Raw genomic sequence first — 16,511 nt, 5'->3', positions numbered from 1 at the left:
TGATGGATGGACGGATAGGTGCACATACATTCTTCTGCAAACAAGTAAACCCCTGCTCACTCCTAGCAGTTACAGCCCTGTACTTTCCCTTTGAAAGCCAATGGACAGAATAATAATAATAAAATGATAGCAAAACTGTGGGTGCAGCAGGCAGATCCTGCCAGGGGCTGAGCGTGGGCCCGGGCCCACACGTGGCGCTACTACCAGGGGAGAAGCAGCCTGGCTGAGGTTCCCCCACAGAGCAGGCCTGGCTGTTTAAGGGCCTGGTGGGCTGAGTCAATTTCTCCTCCCCATCCTTGCTCGAACCTACTGCGCGCGCCCTTTTTCCTGCCCAATCAGAGAAAAGCTTTCCCGCCCTTTGCTGTGGCACCCAGCCCTGCCCTCCCCGGAAGTGCGTATGCCTGGTCTCGAGCGTTCCGGCGCTCCCCCGGAAGTCATCCAGCCGCGCGCACAGTGACAGTGAGTGTGACACCTTCCGGCTGGACGCGTTGCAGCTGCCGCCGCCTCCCATCTACTGTGTGGAAGGCGCGCGAGGGCTGAGTCCTGGCTACTGCGCATGCGCAGAAGGGCGGAGGGAGGCGGCGGGGGAAGATGGCGGACGGCAGAGAAGCCGAGGAGCAGCCGAAGCGGCCGCAGCCCGCAGGAGGTGAACACACAGCGCCGCTCCCAACCCCGGGCGGGCCCGTCGGGAGGGGGTTCGGGGGTGGCCTGGGCCCGAAGATGCGAGCCAGGGGAGAGGGCGCAGTGCTGCCCCATCGTTGCAGAGGGAAATGGCGTAAAAGGGGGGCGGGCTGACTTGAACGAAGGGGCCGGGTATTGTCCAGCGATGCAGGTCGATGCAGGTATAAATGGAGACAAAACTGATGGTATAAATAGATGTGTAGAATATATAGGATAAAAAATGTTATGAGACCAACTAGATCTTGGAAAAAAAAATCCTTTTACGTGCAAGCTTTGGGGCACAGGAAATACGAATGATCTCTGGTGAAACATGGATTTTCATTTCTACCAAGGAGAACTTTGACAATCTTTGCAATCTCCTATATGGTTCTCCTAGGTAGAAATGAAAACTCATGTTTTGCAGGAGGTTATTTATATCTCCTGGGCTTGAGGAAGGGTGAGTGTGCCGGAAAGCTTGCACATCAACTAGATATTCATAAATAAATGTCTTTTGTTTCATAAAAGATATCACCTCTGCCATCAGTTTTGATTCTTTTTGCCTCTAGACAAATAACGGCTACAACTGGGAGACCAGGTATAAATAGAGATATTCATTTTCTGAATTATCTTCTCCCCCTCCTCTCCCCTTAACCAGCAGGCTGCCCTGTACTAGTACACATGTGTTTTGTAACCGAATCGGCAGCCAGGCCATGGAAGCTGGGAGAGGAGCAGGACCACTTGTAAGAGTAAAAACACTTAAGGAAGAGGGCTCCTTTTCTTTTTTGTTAATAATATGGCACCTTCTTGCATTTGAATAATACAATTCTCTCACACCATTTTACACATAATGGCTGCTCCTCCTCTCCCCCTCCTACAGTATCTGTTTGGAAAGTTTCTTGATCTTGATTAAAGGAAGATCAAGTGCTTAAGTTGGGCATTGGTGTCTCTCAGCATATCATTTAACGTTAGTTGACTTGGAAATCCTAAACTGGAAAAAGAGGAAAAAGACTCAATCCGTATACAGCCCCATACCCCTGTCTGGCTTTAAATGCAACGCTTTCACTAGTAAGACTCCAGGTAGGGCCAGTCTTTGGGTGATTTGATGGAAGGTGAAACGAACCCTTAAACTAGTTGATATAGGCTCAACACATGACTGAGACAATGTTAGTATGCAGGTGTTGCCATTTTAGGTTCCCACATGTATCATTTTCTTGGCTCAAAAATTTAGTTTCATGTAGCTCTTTGAAACTTAAAGCTTTAGAAAATAGTTATTTTGGATAGTAGCAGTATAGTGACTGAATAGTTTCAAGAGGCATGCAGCTTGCCATGTCTTGTATACAGTCTTGTATAAAACAGAACATCCGTTTTAATGACAAGAGGAAGGTTGTCTGAAACTGTGGGGTTATTTCTTAACTTTTTGTTTAAAAAAAAGATGTGGACTCTAGCTTTTGCTGTTAGAAGTTAACTTGGTTGAAAGGTGTTTTTTCTGTGTTATGATGCTTCATGGTCCTACACATCACAACCTTAATGGCCAGAGGTGAAATATGTAACAGATGAACAAGGCTGAAGCTTGAGAGGGATATAATATCAGTGCTGCATGTCAGATAGTGGAAACACAGCCTCCTTGCTTATCCTTGTGGATATGCAAGTAAATAATACCTCCTTGAAACCAACACTTTGATCTTGCTTTGACCTATATAGAGAATACAGGACTTGGTAGTTACCAAAATAATTGATACTTCTGTAACGTACAGGGTGGATTTGATTTAAATCAAATCAATTTAAACCACTGGTCAGGAAGCCTCAATGTAATCATTGTTTTCTACAAAAAGTGCAGTCTTGTTGTTGACATCCTTTATTCATGTAACTTCTTGAAATGTTGCACTTTTAGAGAAAGGTAAGGGCTTGACTGCATGCAACTTGCAGAGAGACAATATAGTTTATGGGAGGGTAATCATAAGGTTTGATCTCTCTCATCTCCATGTACTGCTGTTAGCAAGGATGTTATCTCTGGAGACAACAAACTCTCCCTATGCCTGTAGAAGGGTGTTTGTACCCAAAAGCTTGCAAAGAACAATTTTGCCAACTATGTAGTTGGTTTAATAAAAGATACCACATCTACCCAAAAAACCTTATCTGCCCATGATCTCTGGAGAGACAAATCCACAGTTTGAGAACTGAAACTAAGCATCACAGAGATGCTTGATGGGATCTTCTAGACTAAGCACTGAGTCCCATGGGTAGAGTGGTGTTCTTTAATTTTACTAAGCTATAGAGGAGCCTCTGGGAACCCCAAAAAAATTGGGCCGCTAATATAGTCCATGGCCTGTTGTGGCCTATTTATAAAACTTTTTCTAAAAAGGTTATATGAATATATTATCTCAAATAGTATATAATTAGAAGTTATAATCCCTATTTCATGGTGATATCTTTGAGCTTTAACATATCTTAAATTTTAAACTATCTTCATATGTTTATTTTTAAGTATCTTAAAAAAATTAAAAATACAATTAAATAAAAAAATACAATTTTATTTATGTATTTTTTTTAAATGTTGATTTTTATCTATCCTGGGAATGTAGCATATGACCTAGCTAGCACTGAAAAAATAATATGGAAGCAGTATCATAAGAAAACAAATGCATTGGGTAGAGGACATGGCGAAAGAGACATTGAGATGGTAATTGGGCTTGAACTTCAAGTAAATAATTTCTGTGAAGTAATTTTAAAGACTATTATTGTAATGTTTTAAGATTTACCTAAATAGGAGAGAAATAGCTTCAGTTCAGTATAGAGTTGCCTAAGCTGACTTCAGTATTCTAGCTTAGGGACTTTAGAATTTAGCCTTGGTATCATGGAGCTCATCACAAGCCAATTTACCCTGCCAAAAAGTGGGTTGGTAGACTACTTGCCACTGCTCACAGTAGCTAGTTAAAAGCTAAACTTTGTCTGTATCTTTCTCCTTTCTGTTTTCTTGTTCTGTATTTTTTCTCTCCAAGTCAAGTTGGGAGCTGTGTAAACTAAGTTGTTGCATTTAATAAAACAGATTAGAGTTATAATTTTCATGTTAGTCTTGTTGCTGGCTGTTGTTGTTTTGACTTTTAAAGCAGTAGTCTGAGTCTATTTTGCTGCCTAGTTAAGATGCATCATGAATGGGCAGTTGGAATGGTTTGGGAACCATGGTGGGAAATTACATATAGATGAAAGATGAGTAGTGAGTACACCAGGAGTAGGCAACATTTTTTGGCCGGAGTGCTGAAAACCCCCATGATACCTACCTTGGAAGGTGCTGGAGTGCCGGCATGCCAGAAAAACAAAGTGAGGGCAGGGGGTACATGGCAGGATGCCCTACTTGTGCCCCTGCCCCCCAGCACTGCTGCCCCTGCCTCCCAGCCTGGGCTCTGTGGCTGTCAGCAGCTACCCAGAACCTGGGCCAGTTGCAAACATCTGCTGCCTCCAGGCTCCAGGGAGACGGCACATAACAGGGCACAGCCGGGGGGAGGGGGGGCTGCAGAAAGCTGCATGCTCCCAGCTCCCCTGCCACACTTCTTCTGTGTGCCCGGGGGCAGCGTGGGGGTTGTGCCCCTTGCTGCTGGGGCAGGGGTTGCTCAGAGTATGCAGTTTTCTGTGTGCCATGCCATGCCAGGTTGCAATGCTGCTTTGGAGAAGCAGTGAAGGCAGCACAGCAGGGGAACATTGCTGGCATGTGCTGCCTTCCCGGAGCTGGGGGCCAGGGCTGGGAGGCAGCAGATGTTTGCAGATGGCCCAGGTTCTGGGTAGCTGCTGATAGCCACGGAGCCCAGGTTGCTTGCAGCAGGGCTTCCATGGGAGCAGCCCAGGCTCTGCAGCTATCAGCAGCTACCCAGAGTTGGGGCTAACTGCAGCCGGGAGGCTACAAACAGCTGCTGCCCTTTCACCCCGGCCCCCACTGTTTCCCAGCCCCGGGAAGGCGCCCACTGGGGCTGGGGAGGCAGCAGTTCTTTGTAGCCTCCCGGTTGCAGCCGGCCCCAGCTCTGGGTAGTTGCTGGAACCCAGGCTGCTCCCAGCAGGTCTTGCAGCATCCCAGTGGCCTCGTGGGAGCAGCCTGGGCTCCCAGCTGGCAGCAGTTACCCAGAGCCAGGGCTGGCTGCAGCTGGGAGGCTGCAAATATCTGTGCTGGGCTCCAGAGCCCAGGCATCAGCTCTGTACTGGCATGTGCACATGCCAGGGGAGCAGGTGGTGGGGGAGGAGCGTGAGGCAGCATAACCTCAGTCTCTCCCCCACTCCCAGCACAGAGCTGGTGACTGGGCTCCGGAGCCCAGCACAGCTTTGTAGCCAGCAGGGCTTGCAGCCTTCCAGCTGCCTGCTGGGAGCAGCCTGGGCTCCATCACTGGCAGCAGCTACCCCGATCCGGGGCTGGCCATGGCGTGCCAAGCAAAATGGCCTCGTGTGCCATGCTCGGCATGCGTGCCGGGGCTTGCTGACCCCTGGAGTATACCATGAATGAGCACTTAGGAAAACGCTGGGTCCCTTAAACTTAGGAATTTAAATCTGTATAAGTATTGATTTTTTTTTTTGATTTTTTTTTTTTGATTTTTTTTTTTTTCCCCCCCCTGATAAAGTAGAATAAATGTTTTATTTTTAGGCTCTTCCATTTCCCTAGCCCCTTCCTTTTGATCTTGCTTGTTTCCCAATTCTTTCTCAGGCTGCAGTCCTCATAAGCCCCAATTTAGAACGGCTATTCTTTCAGTTGGGTCCTGGCTATTGCTAAACTAGTCCTCAACGTCTGAATTGGTTATCTGTCTGGTACTCCCATTTTCTGCTTGAAACAGGAGCAAAAGACTGATTTTTTTTTTTTTTTTAATCCCAATTATGACAGTGTTCCTTCTGCTGCTATCACAGATTGTTTACTGCAGAAAAAGGGATGTGATTATACTTATGCCTGTATTGTTTCACCTACTTCAAGAGCAGAATGAAATTTCTCAGAACCATTTGTCACTTGGTGCAGCTGAAAAAGCCTTGTATATACAAATAAGGCATAATTCAGATGGTGTGCAACATGGGCCAGTGACATAGATAAAGTGTTTTTTCCCATAATTTTATGCACTACTAGGAATGATACAAACTTCCCTAAATCTCCTCTTTTCAGTTGCACTATTCTGATGATGGTCCTTTTGTCAGCGGAGCCAGTTAATTTTATAAAGACGAGGTGTGTGACCAGACATTGAGTAGAAACTAAATTGAGGCTACTGGGCTCATTTCAACTACTTGTATGAATTTGATGATGGCCTAGAGACTAGCTTACGCACTCCATGCAAACAGTCTTATGTCAAAAATAATTTGATTCAGCTTGTCTACGCCAGATATGAAATGGGATTTCAAATGTGAATAGTTCTTGTGATCCTTAAAAAGGTTGAGAAAATTACATTTTACTTTCTATACAAGTCCTATATTAATGATGCGACACTTAAGATGCTCTATGACTTTTGTACATATGAAGTGGTTTTTATATTACTTTAGTTAAAAACTTAGTTTCTTCTACTCTCTCTGAGTTTGTGTATACAGTAGTAGAGACTATATATACATTAGTAGATACTGCTAGCATTGTAAGCACCCTCCCTATAATAATGCTTTATGAGGTTGCTGCTCCCATCAATCTGCTTAGTAAAAATAGCTCATCTTGGTAAGTTGTTTCGACTTCACCAGGACCTGAAGAAGAGGCAGAAAAACCTGTGAAAACTAAGACTGTTTCTTCCAGTAATGGAGGGGAAAATTCGAGTCGCAGCGCAGAGAAACGGGCAGCTAATGAAGAAGCTGAAGACTTCTCCACAAAGCCTGCTCCTGCCAAAATGTCCAAGTTTGGATTTTCCATAGGCAGTCAGACAGCAAAGAAGGCACCTGCAATATCCATCAAACTTGGGGCAAATGTAAGTTGTTTGAAGGTTTTGTTTATTTTTAAGAAAAGCAAAGGAAAGGAGGAGTATTTTGGGGAGATCAACTCTGAATTTCATTAGGCTTTATCCTCAATGTGAATAGCTTAGCAAAAGCACATTAATATTGGCTGGTGGGAAAGAACTGCGGGGCATCTACGTGTATGCACGTATTGGAGGGTGTAGAAAAGAGGGGGAAGTAGAAAATTAACAGGATTAAATCAACCCTTAACTATCCTTGAATATCTGGGAAAATGTTTGTAACTAAGTCCAGGAAGGGAAGTCCTAGGAGCTTCAGTGTTCAGGGCATTTACAAAACAAGTTAAAACTCTGAATCTTGTGTAGGCACTGCTAGGTTCGCTAAATCATCTAGTGGGCGATCTTTCAATTTTAAGATTTTATTGTGGTATGGAAAAATCTGTTCTTTGCCAGAGTTCTTTACCCTAGTGCTTCTTTTGAATCTTGATTTAAGAATGCAAGAACTCAGTCTTTGCCTCATTCATAGAAAATGTACAAGAAATAGGACTCATTGCCATCCTTGCTTTTCCAGAAATCTTAACATCTCTACTTGTCCAGGACAAACCTTAGGTGTTCCTCCTGCTTGCTTGCCAGGATATGTAATGTTGAAGTGAGGTTTGCATTCCCGTACTTCAAATAGATCTATACTTTTGCTAATGAAAATCTTGTTTCACTGCTCACTATTGCAGGCAAGAATTTGGTTGTTTACATAATATAAGTCATCTACAGTTCCTGTATCTCATGACTGCATAATAAATGCTTAGGTTCAGTTAAAACAGCGGTCTTTAAAGATCATGTAGCTAAAATGTCAGCAGTTTTCAAATCAGCAGAAGAGGAAAAGAAGACACTCAATAGGATGCTTTTCCAAGGGCTTTTGTTCTCCGATTAGGAGGGAAAACAGCATTTTGGTACATAAGTACATGAAAGTCATCTCAGCCCTTGAAAAATGGAAAAGATGTCTTTTGGGTTGCTATAAGTTCAAATTTCTTACATTGAAAGTTAATTCCAGTGGCACAAATTTTAGCTCAGACTTTCTGGTTCACTGATTTCAGTGACTGACTGACTGCACGTGCAGTTGAAAAGTTTGGTACATCCAGATTTGGTACCATTTCTCCTGTCATCTTATCCAGGATAGTAGTACTGATGCCTTCAGAGGAAGTAAATGTTGTAGCTGCAGCTGTTCCATATAGGTGTTGTATAGGACATTGTTATCTACTTCCCTAGTAGGCACTATTTGTTATCAAACCACACATGTAAAGAAACAGTTATTAGCAACCCTTTTGTCTTCTGTCTTTTGTTTTCCTTTTTTCTTTCCTAACATGTATTCCCTCTGCATTGCAGGACATGCAAAACTATCATAGGTTTTAATGGTTTGCTATTTTTGCTATATTTTTTAAGCTTAATGTTTATATTAAAGCTGTGATTGTTGTTAGTGAGAGGGGTTATTTTCCCCCCCTCCAGGGTGTTGAACAAGCTGATGCTGTTTCTCGCTTCTGAATTGGGCATACTGTTTAAAAACACAATTTAAAAATCATTGATGGCTTACTCTAGAAAATTATACAAGTATTAAAGTTTGAGAAGATAAATGCAAAAAAGCTGAATGCATTTGACTGATTAAAAAAAAAAATCCTCTTTGGTTTTGGAGAAATAATAAAAAGACATAATTGCTGCAAGCTGCTCAGGTTCTGATTTAATCGCTCAAATCATGCAACAGTGACCACATGTCCCTGTTAGGGTGTGTGTTTGCTACAAATGAAGATATTCTCGTGAGGAATTGAAACCTAGGAGGATCTGTCTAAATCATCCGAGACTGTCCTGCTCAAATGAGTGGATGCTTCCATGAATTCATTTGTGGAAAACTGCCTGGTTCAGAGAAATCTCAATCTCAACTCTAGCCATTTGTTTTAAATGGTTAGTTAAATTAAAGTATCCTGGACAAATAGATAAGCTTCTCTAATTTTGTGTGTTCTGTCTTTCAGAAGCCTAAAGAGCCTACTCCAACCCTTGCTCCAAAAACCCTTTCTGTAGCAGCAGCTTTCAATGAAGATGAAGATGTGAGTAAATAACACCTGATGGTTGTCACGTATTATAGAGGGACACAGGTTATGGAGCATGGACAGGTGCTATGTAAACTTCTCACTTGACATGCATTTTTGTAGAGAAGTTCCTGTGTGTTGTCCTTAACCATGTAGTTTTGCTGACCTTTTCCACTGGTGGGGTAGAAATGCTGATATGTTTTCTCTGGAAAAGTTTCTCACTCAAGAACCTGGAGTCCAGATCTTATAGAATCAGAGAAGTAGGGTCAGAAGGGACCTTGTAGATCTTCAAGTCCAACCCCCCGCCTGGGCAGGAGAAAAACTGGACTCAAATGAATCCAGCCAGGTAGGCATCAAGCCTCTTCTTAAAGATCCCCAGGGTAAGAGCCAGCACCACTTCCCTTGGAAGTTGGTTCCAGCTCCTAGCCGCCCTAACTATGAAGTAGTTCTTGCGGATATCTAATCTAAACCTACTGTCCAATAATTTGTGTCCGTTATTCCTTGTCATGCCAGGGGGGCGCTAGGGGAAACAGTGTCTCCCCCAAACCCTTCTGGTCCCCCCCCCAGTGAGTTTATAGACAGTCAGCAGGTCCCCCCTCAGCCTTCTCTTGTGAAGGTTTAGGTTTAGGTCCTGTAATCTTTCATTGTAGGGTCTGTCCTGTTGTCCCCAGATCATGCGTGTGGCCCTCCTCTGGACCCTTTCAGTGTTGTCCACATCGAAATGGGGCACACAGAACTGGGTGCTGTACTCCAGCTGTGGCCTGACCAGCGTCACATAGAGGGGGAGGATCACCTCCCTGGCTCTACTGGTCGTGTATCCACAGGTGCATCTCAAGGTCTGGTTAGCCCTGCCAACTGTGATCTCGCATTGTTGACCCATGTTCATCTGGGAGTCAGTAATGACTCCAACATCCCTTTCTGCCTCCGTGCTCTCAAGAACCGAGTTTCCCATTCTATAAGTGTGCTGCTGGTTTACTGCCTAAGTGTAGCACCCTGCCCTTGTCAGTATTGAAACGCATCCTGTTTATGTCAGCCCACTCCTGTAACCTATCCAGATCTTGCTGCAATCTTTCCCTCCCTACTAGCATGCTCACCTCACCCCAAATTTTGGTATCATCAGCGAATTTAAACAGGTTGCATTTCACCCCGTCATCCAAATCGCTGATGAAGAAATTGAACTGAAGATATCTTCAGTTGGAATTCTCAGAGCTGCTTTCTTTTGATGTAACTGTTGTCTTGCTGTTGAATCTAAATAGCCCTGAGACGCTCAGAAACTGACTAGTGTACATAACTCATGACATTTGTCTCTTTTTCTACTGTATACCCATTTGTGCTGCATAAAAGACAGGAAGCTATCTATGTATACTAGATGCTGAAGGTTTCCATTGATCCATATGGTAGTATATTGCTTGGAGATGGGCCCAGTGCTGTAGCTTGAATTGGTATATATATATAGAGAGAGAGACAAAAGTCCCCTCTATTCATAAAGAGACTAACAAAGGAATTTGTACTAGTTTCTTTCTGCTCCTTTTTAAGAATCTGGGCTTATTTGTTTTAAAGTGTATCGCTTTCTTAAGGATATATGGGTGTCATTTCATTTTCATGTCAACAGGAGAATGTGAAAATGTAGCCACACTAGTATTTAACCATTCTGTAATGCACATGTTTTCTCTGTAGAGCGAACCAGAAGAAATGCCTCCAGAAGCAAAGATGCGCATGAAGAACATTGGAAGGTATTTTAGTTTAACAGTGCTTTGAAAGGAGGGTGAAGTAGGACCTTTTACAACTTGGGGCGAATTCTTGCCGATGGTCTAGTAATGTCAAAAGTACAAACACGCTCCTGCAACTTCACCAAGCCACACTACAGAATGAGGTGGATTTTTTTTTGTGTCTTGGACTTAAGGTTTGGACTGCTACTTTAATGCCCCCTTCCATTTTCCAGAGTAAAAAGAGATTGGATGTACATTTCAAAGGTGAAAATTAGGTGCAGCTCCTGGTGTTAGCAGCCTTTCTGTTCTTCTCTTTCATTATTGAACTCCAGATCCTCTTAGTCTCAAACTACTCTGGTTTTACCTTTATGGTGTAAATATTTCTGGACACCTTTTGTGTCATCTGCCCAGGACTTAAAATCTCTACATGTAGGAAAAAGAGGCTTATCTCTTGCTGAAAAACGAAAGAGAATTCCTTGTATATATTAGAAACATGTAAGCTGATGAAACTAGGAGAAAGTTAGCAAGAGCCAAATTATGCTTTGATGTAGGCAGGGTCAGTTACACCCATACATGAAGGCTGAATCTTGGACCTTGTATTCTTAAGCCAGTTTGACATTTTGTAACTTTGAAAGGGTAATGTCTTTGTGGCCCCTGACAGATGTTACTTGCACAATGGGATCAAATGTTCAAGATCTGCTGTGCAGGACGCACAATTTTTGGGATCTAGGATAAAGTTCCTTGAATGCCATGCACAATTTTTGGGATCTAGGATAAAGTTCCTTGAATGCCATTTTGTGCCAGAAGTTCTAAAGCTTTGCCATTTAGTTTGGCATCAGGGTCTCCAGTACCAGGCTGCCTAGCACAGTTTTAAACCCATTGGTGTCCTGGGAGCCTTGTGTCAAAGGCAGACTCCCTGTGAATCAAGAAATTTCAGTAGGCTTGTGGATAGCCCAGCACTAGGGAGCAGCTCCCAAGCTGGGCTATCTGGGCCCTTCAACGAGTCATATGTTCCATTTTAAGTATGATACAAACTAACTAGAAAGATGTTCCATGTTAAATGTACCTGGACAAAGTGTGGAACATATTTCTGGCTGGTTTGCCATTTTTATTGCATGACAAATTGTTTGAATGTTTGAACATGTTACAGTTTATTGCACAGTTAACACATTGATAAATATCTGCCAGAGGTCTGTAGGATCATTATTGTTAATGAAAGATCTGGATCTGGATCTAGCATTCTTATGTGAAAAACAAGTACTTCACAAGCAGCAGCTTTGCAGGTTACTTCTTCTGCCCCCACCATACCCCAGTGTTCCACTGTCTGTCCTGATTCCACTTCCATCCTGATTATGGAAGGACCTATGGATTGCTAACAAAGCTGTCAGTAAAAGTGACTTGTTATATAGCCCTTTGTTCACAGCTTCACATAAGCTGCTAAAAGAGCTCTGCCAGTAGTGATAGTTTCTGTTCACTAATGATGTAAGTTAGATTTGAACTAGCAAGGTGAAATTGGTCTGTTTCACAGGGTACTTTAATTGATCCTCCTTCAATCTGTTTATCACAGGGATACACCAACCTCAGCAGGACCAAATTCCTTCAATAAAGGAAAGCATGGGTTTTCTGACAACCAGAAGCTATGGGAGCGGAATATAAAATCTCATCTTGGAAATGTTCCTGACCAAGAGGAAGACTAAATGATGTGTATTGAGATTTGGGTTGGGGGGAGGGCAGGGTGCGATGTTAAAGGAACAGTTTCCTTTTTTAAGAATGGTGTAAGACTATCTTTGGAACCACTTTTTTTAAGAATTAAGTGGTACACTAATAACTGAGTTTGAAATTAGAGGTAATTTATGTTTTGTATAAAGATTTCAAGGCATTTGCTAATTTTGTAGTTCCATGTGATTAGTTTCAAAAGTTACAGATAATAAAGAAATTGGAAGTGGTACCTTTTTAAGATTTTTTTTGTTTGTTTGTTTTTCACAGTGATTTCTTCAGGTGGACAAAAAAGGTTACTGTCTCTTTAATCAAATTAATGTTGAATGCTACTGCACTCTGGCTTCCAGCCCCCTCTTTATAACAGGAAAAGTTACAGAGAGTGAGCATTGTGTTGTACTAGAAGTGTTACTGGACTATTAATTTGAACATAAGTTTAGACAACGCAGAAATATAAAAAGCCTGGATTCCTTTCCCTATAGTCATCCTTTGTTAAATCTTTACAAACTAGGAATTATGTTGCTCTGAGTGGCTGTAGTAACTTAGCTAATCTTGTTTTGAAATTTTATGTAAAAATATGTAATATTCAATCTGTGGCCTGTTTCATTCTCAAGAAATGGGTCTTGTCTACATATTAGATACAGCCTCTAAAGATTATTTGCTACAAAGGCAAACCAGTATTTTAACTGTGCTCCTCTTAAATCATTAGCATCAAGTAGTGCTTTGTTAGCATTTCCTTGTGAATTAAATGGAGACAAATATTAACAAAGTGATTATCAATATACAAGTCACCACCAAAAAGATGAATATATGTAAATTAAGCTTCATATTTGGTTGAAATAGTTTCCTGTACTACTCCTAAAAGGAAAAAAAGTCACACCAAAAATTCAATAACTTACTGTTTATAAGTACAAGAACTGTTAAGATGCACTTTCTGTATTTGCCATTTTTAAATATGCCTTCACATGCTAAACTATGCTTATGGATCCAAGTGACACTATCAGGTTTAGAAAATTCCTTTGTTACTCTCATTACTAATCCTTTTAAATACTGGCAGCTTTAAAAATCTAACTTTTGATTACAGATCTGGTTCAAACAGTAGCACCAAATCAAAATCAGTTTCATTTTCTGTTTCTCATATTTTGGAAGAGTGAGGTAAGATTGCAAACATTGGAAGAGTCTAAATTTCTTAAAACTATTTTACTTTAGCTTTGAATCATGAAAGCATTTGTATCAAGTCTTATACAAAAATTTTGAGAACAACTGCACTTCTAATGACTAAAAGTACCTGATAGCGTCCTCTGCTAAATTCATCTTTCATGTTTGAAATGGATTGTAGAATTTGGTTTGGATGAACCATTTTTCACACCTCCTTAAGACCTTGTTGAGCATAGCTGGCGCAGAGAGGAAAGTGCATCTTTAAAAGTTTATTTTAGAAAAGCTCTGACCACTTAGACTTTGAGTTTGTAAGTTCTAAAAACAATTTTTTGTATTTTTGTATTGTATGTGTAATCTTTTTTTTTCTTTTGAAGTCTGATGCAGTTGAATACCTGTAACTATTATTTTCTTTAAAAGCCTTGTTATAAACATAACATAAAAACGTATACATTTTTTTCATAGCAGAAATTGATTTATAAAAATGCTTTGAAAGCTGAACTTAAGGACTTCCAAAAGTGACTTTTGGCTTCTTATTATCTTTGGCGTTCTTGAAGCCAGTGGTGAAACCTCCTTTGACTTAAGTGGAAGCAGACTGTGAGGCATCTAGTTTTATCCACTGTAACAGATTTATATGATTACATACATGTAGAATACTTCCCCCAGAGCAGTCGAAATGTAAGTAGAAACACTGGATTGGTAATATTACTGCTTTGGAGCCTAATGTTAGTCAGTACTGAGGGTCTTGCAGGGAGTAGGAGAAACTGATGATGGCTGAGTTTGGAACCTTTTTGTTATACAGTCCTGTTTATTTACAGGATCTGACAGAACACTGGAGGAATCAAACATGAAAGAGAGTTTCTTTTGCTCATGGTAACAATTCTCCCTGCAGCCAGCAGTCTGTCCTAAAGATCGGTTGGCTTTTTCCCCGGGCCATGCCATGCCATGCCACAAGTGGTCTTCTAGTACAGTTTTTCTGCTGCTTCCTTCCACAACATGCTCTCTCCACTTCAGTCCATGTGCAGCCCCATGTATTTCTTTTCAGCTCCTAGGCCAACCCCTCCATCATTGTTTAGTTTCTTAAACAGCCATCACATCTCTTTGGGGTAGTTAGCGGTGCTATGTTTCAACTGTTTATTTCGTAAACAACTTGCAATTGCATTTCTGAACAAAGGTTAGCTGTTAAACCTAGCAGCGGTAATGAGGTTTTAGTCCAGCCTCAGTGTATTGAGATGCTAAGCACACAGCCAATATTCACAAGAAACAACTTTCACTTCATAAGAAGTGTGATTTTTTTTTTTAAACGGGGAAAAGGTGTTGAATTTCTTCCTTGACACATCTGCAGCGAAAGTGTATAATCTATAACAGCTATTTTGTCTGAATCTTGGGCTCAGCCTGTCAGCATCTGGACTGAAGGGGGGAAAATACGTATTTGCCAAGTAAGTGAGCCTGCATTCCAATTGTCTTCAGAATTCAAAGTAGAGAGAGATGTATCTGCTTGTGTAAAAGCAGTGAAAGCTGTTGTGTGTAATGACAGAACCCAAGCCATTGCCACTATGGAACTACTTTTTTTTCACTCAGTGACTCTTCTCTGTTTTGGTGAGATTCATCTTCCACACATTGGTTTTTCTCTAGGTGCTGCTTCATTGGAACTTGCTTGGTCCTTCAGATACCTTGAGAGAGATTTTTGGAATAGAGTGCCAGATTCAGGATGGCTTTGTTCCCACTCTGAAGAGATGCTTTTCTAAGAGATTTCGTTCTTTCCACCTCCTGTAAATGAGGGCTTCTTTCACTAGTAATAAAAAGACTTTTAGCCCTTCGGACAGTTGTTCCTAGTGTTTCAAACAAGGTACAGAGATCCAGTTCTGTCTCTACCACATAAGATGGGGGATAGGAACTAGGTGGTAAAAGACTGGTGGGACTAGCTACCTGCATCAAAGATAACAAGAAGTGCTTTTTTAAATACATAGGGAGCAAAAAGAAGGTACCGGGTAACATGGGGCCCCTGCAAGACACATTAGGAAATGTGGTCGTCACACCAGACGACAAAGCTAACCTATTTAATGACTTCTGTGCCTCCATTTTCCTGAGCAGGGACTGGATCAGCCCCCTCACTGAGCCCCACTCAGGCCCCAGGGAAGGTGCACCTAGGCCAAGGGTCAGTGAGGATCTAGTCAGGGAACTTCTGGAGGGACTGGGTGTATTAAAATAAGCTGGTTTGGACGATCTCCACCCTAGATTGCTGAGGGAATTAGCTGAGGTCATTGTGGGACCCCTGGCACAGCTTTACGAGCACTCATGGTGCTCTGGTGTGGTGCCAGAGGACTGGAAGAGGGCCAGTGTGGTTCCCATCTTCAAAAAAGGGAGGAAGGAAGACCTGGGGAACTATAGACCAGTTAGTCTTACCTTGATCCTGGGGAGGCTTTTTGAGAGAGTTATTCTGGTACATGTCCACAAGGGGCCAGCAGGGAGATTATGCTTAGGGGCAACCAACACAATCATTAGAGGCAGGTCCTGTCAGACCAACCTGGTGGCCGCCTATGACCAGGTCACCAAATCCTTAGATGCAGGGGTAGCAGTGGACATAGTCTTCCTGGACTTTCAGAAGGCCTTTGACACTGTCTGTCACTCTGTTCTCATTAAGAAACTGGGGGACTGTGGTTTTGACACCTACACAGTCAATTGGGTCACCAACTGGCTAGAGGGCCGCACCCAGAGAGTGGTGGTGGATGGGTCATTTTTGAGCTGGAGGGATGTGGGCAGTGGGGGGGTCCCCCAGGGCTCAGTCCTCGGTCCCACACTGTTCAACATCTTCATCAATGACTTGGGTGAGGGGGGTAAAAAGCACCCTGTTCAAATTTGCTGATGACACTAAGGTGTGGGGGTGTGTGGGCATGCTAGAAGGAAGGAATAGGCTACAATCAGACCTAGACAGGTTACAGGGTGGGCAGATGAGAGTAGGCTGGGATTCAACACTGACAAGTGCAAGGTGATGGACCCAGGGAGGAAGAACCAGCACCATCCCTGCAGGCTGGGAAACTCCCTTCTCGCCAGTGCAGAGGCAGAAAAGGATCTTGGAGTTGTCATTGATGCCAAGATGAACGTGGGCCAGCAGTGTGGGGATGCAATCAGGAAGGCCAACCACACCTTGTTGTGCATCCACAGATGCATCTCAAGCAGGTCCAAGGAGGTGATCCTCCCCTTCCATGCAACACTGGCCAGGCCGCAGCTAGAGCACTGCATCCAGTTCTGGGCACCACACTTCAGGAGGGATGTGGACAACATGGAGAGGGTCCAGAGGAGGGCCA

General features: G+C 42.7%; 1 protein-coding gene across 1 annotated transcript; it reads left to right on the top strand.

Moving 5' to 3' along the window:
• Positions 1–539: 539 nt before the first annotated feature.
• Positions 540–13,662, top strand: PCNP (PEST proteolytic signal containing nuclear protein). The gene is made up of 5 exons (XM_019528641.1): positions 540–646; positions 6,346–6,566; positions 8,567–8,641; positions 10,301–10,356; positions 11,900–13,662. Exons 1-5 carry the CDS (start codon positions 592–594, stop codon positions 12,027–12,029), a joined length of 537 nt encoding a protein of 178 aa, XP_019384186.1. The 5' UTR covers positions 540–591; the 3' UTR covers positions 12,030–13,662.
• Positions 13,663–16,511: the final 2,849 nt, after the last annotated feature.

The sequence above is a fragment of the Crocodylus porosus genome, unplaced genomic scaffold (genome assembly GCF_001723895.1).
Source record: "Crocodylus porosus isolate Cpor-Errol unplaced genomic scaffold, CroPor_comp1, whole genome shotgun sequence".
Taxonomy (NCBI): domain Eukaryota; kingdom Metazoa; phylum Chordata; order Crocodylia; family Crocodylidae; genus Crocodylus; species Crocodylus porosus.
The sequence above is the reverse complement of the archived record's forward strand: the minus strand, read 5'-3'. Positions and strand labels throughout refer to the sequence as shown.

What these genes read in the sequence shown, in the direction of transcription:
- PCNP (XM_019528641.1), top strand. Translation starts at nt 592, where the DNA reads ATGGCGGACGGCAGAGAAGCCGAGGAGCAGCCGAAGCGGCCGCAGCCC. An exon ending in GCGGCCGCAGCCCGCAGGAG is followed by an intron (nt 647 to 6,345) that starts GTGAACACACAG and finishes CGACTTCACCAG; the next exon opens with GACCTGAAGAAGAGGCAGAA. An exon ending in CTTTCAATGAAGATGAAGAT is followed by an intron (nt 8,642 to 10,300) that starts GTGAGTAAATAA and finishes TTTTCTCTGTAG; the next exon opens with AGCGAACCAGAAGAAATGCC.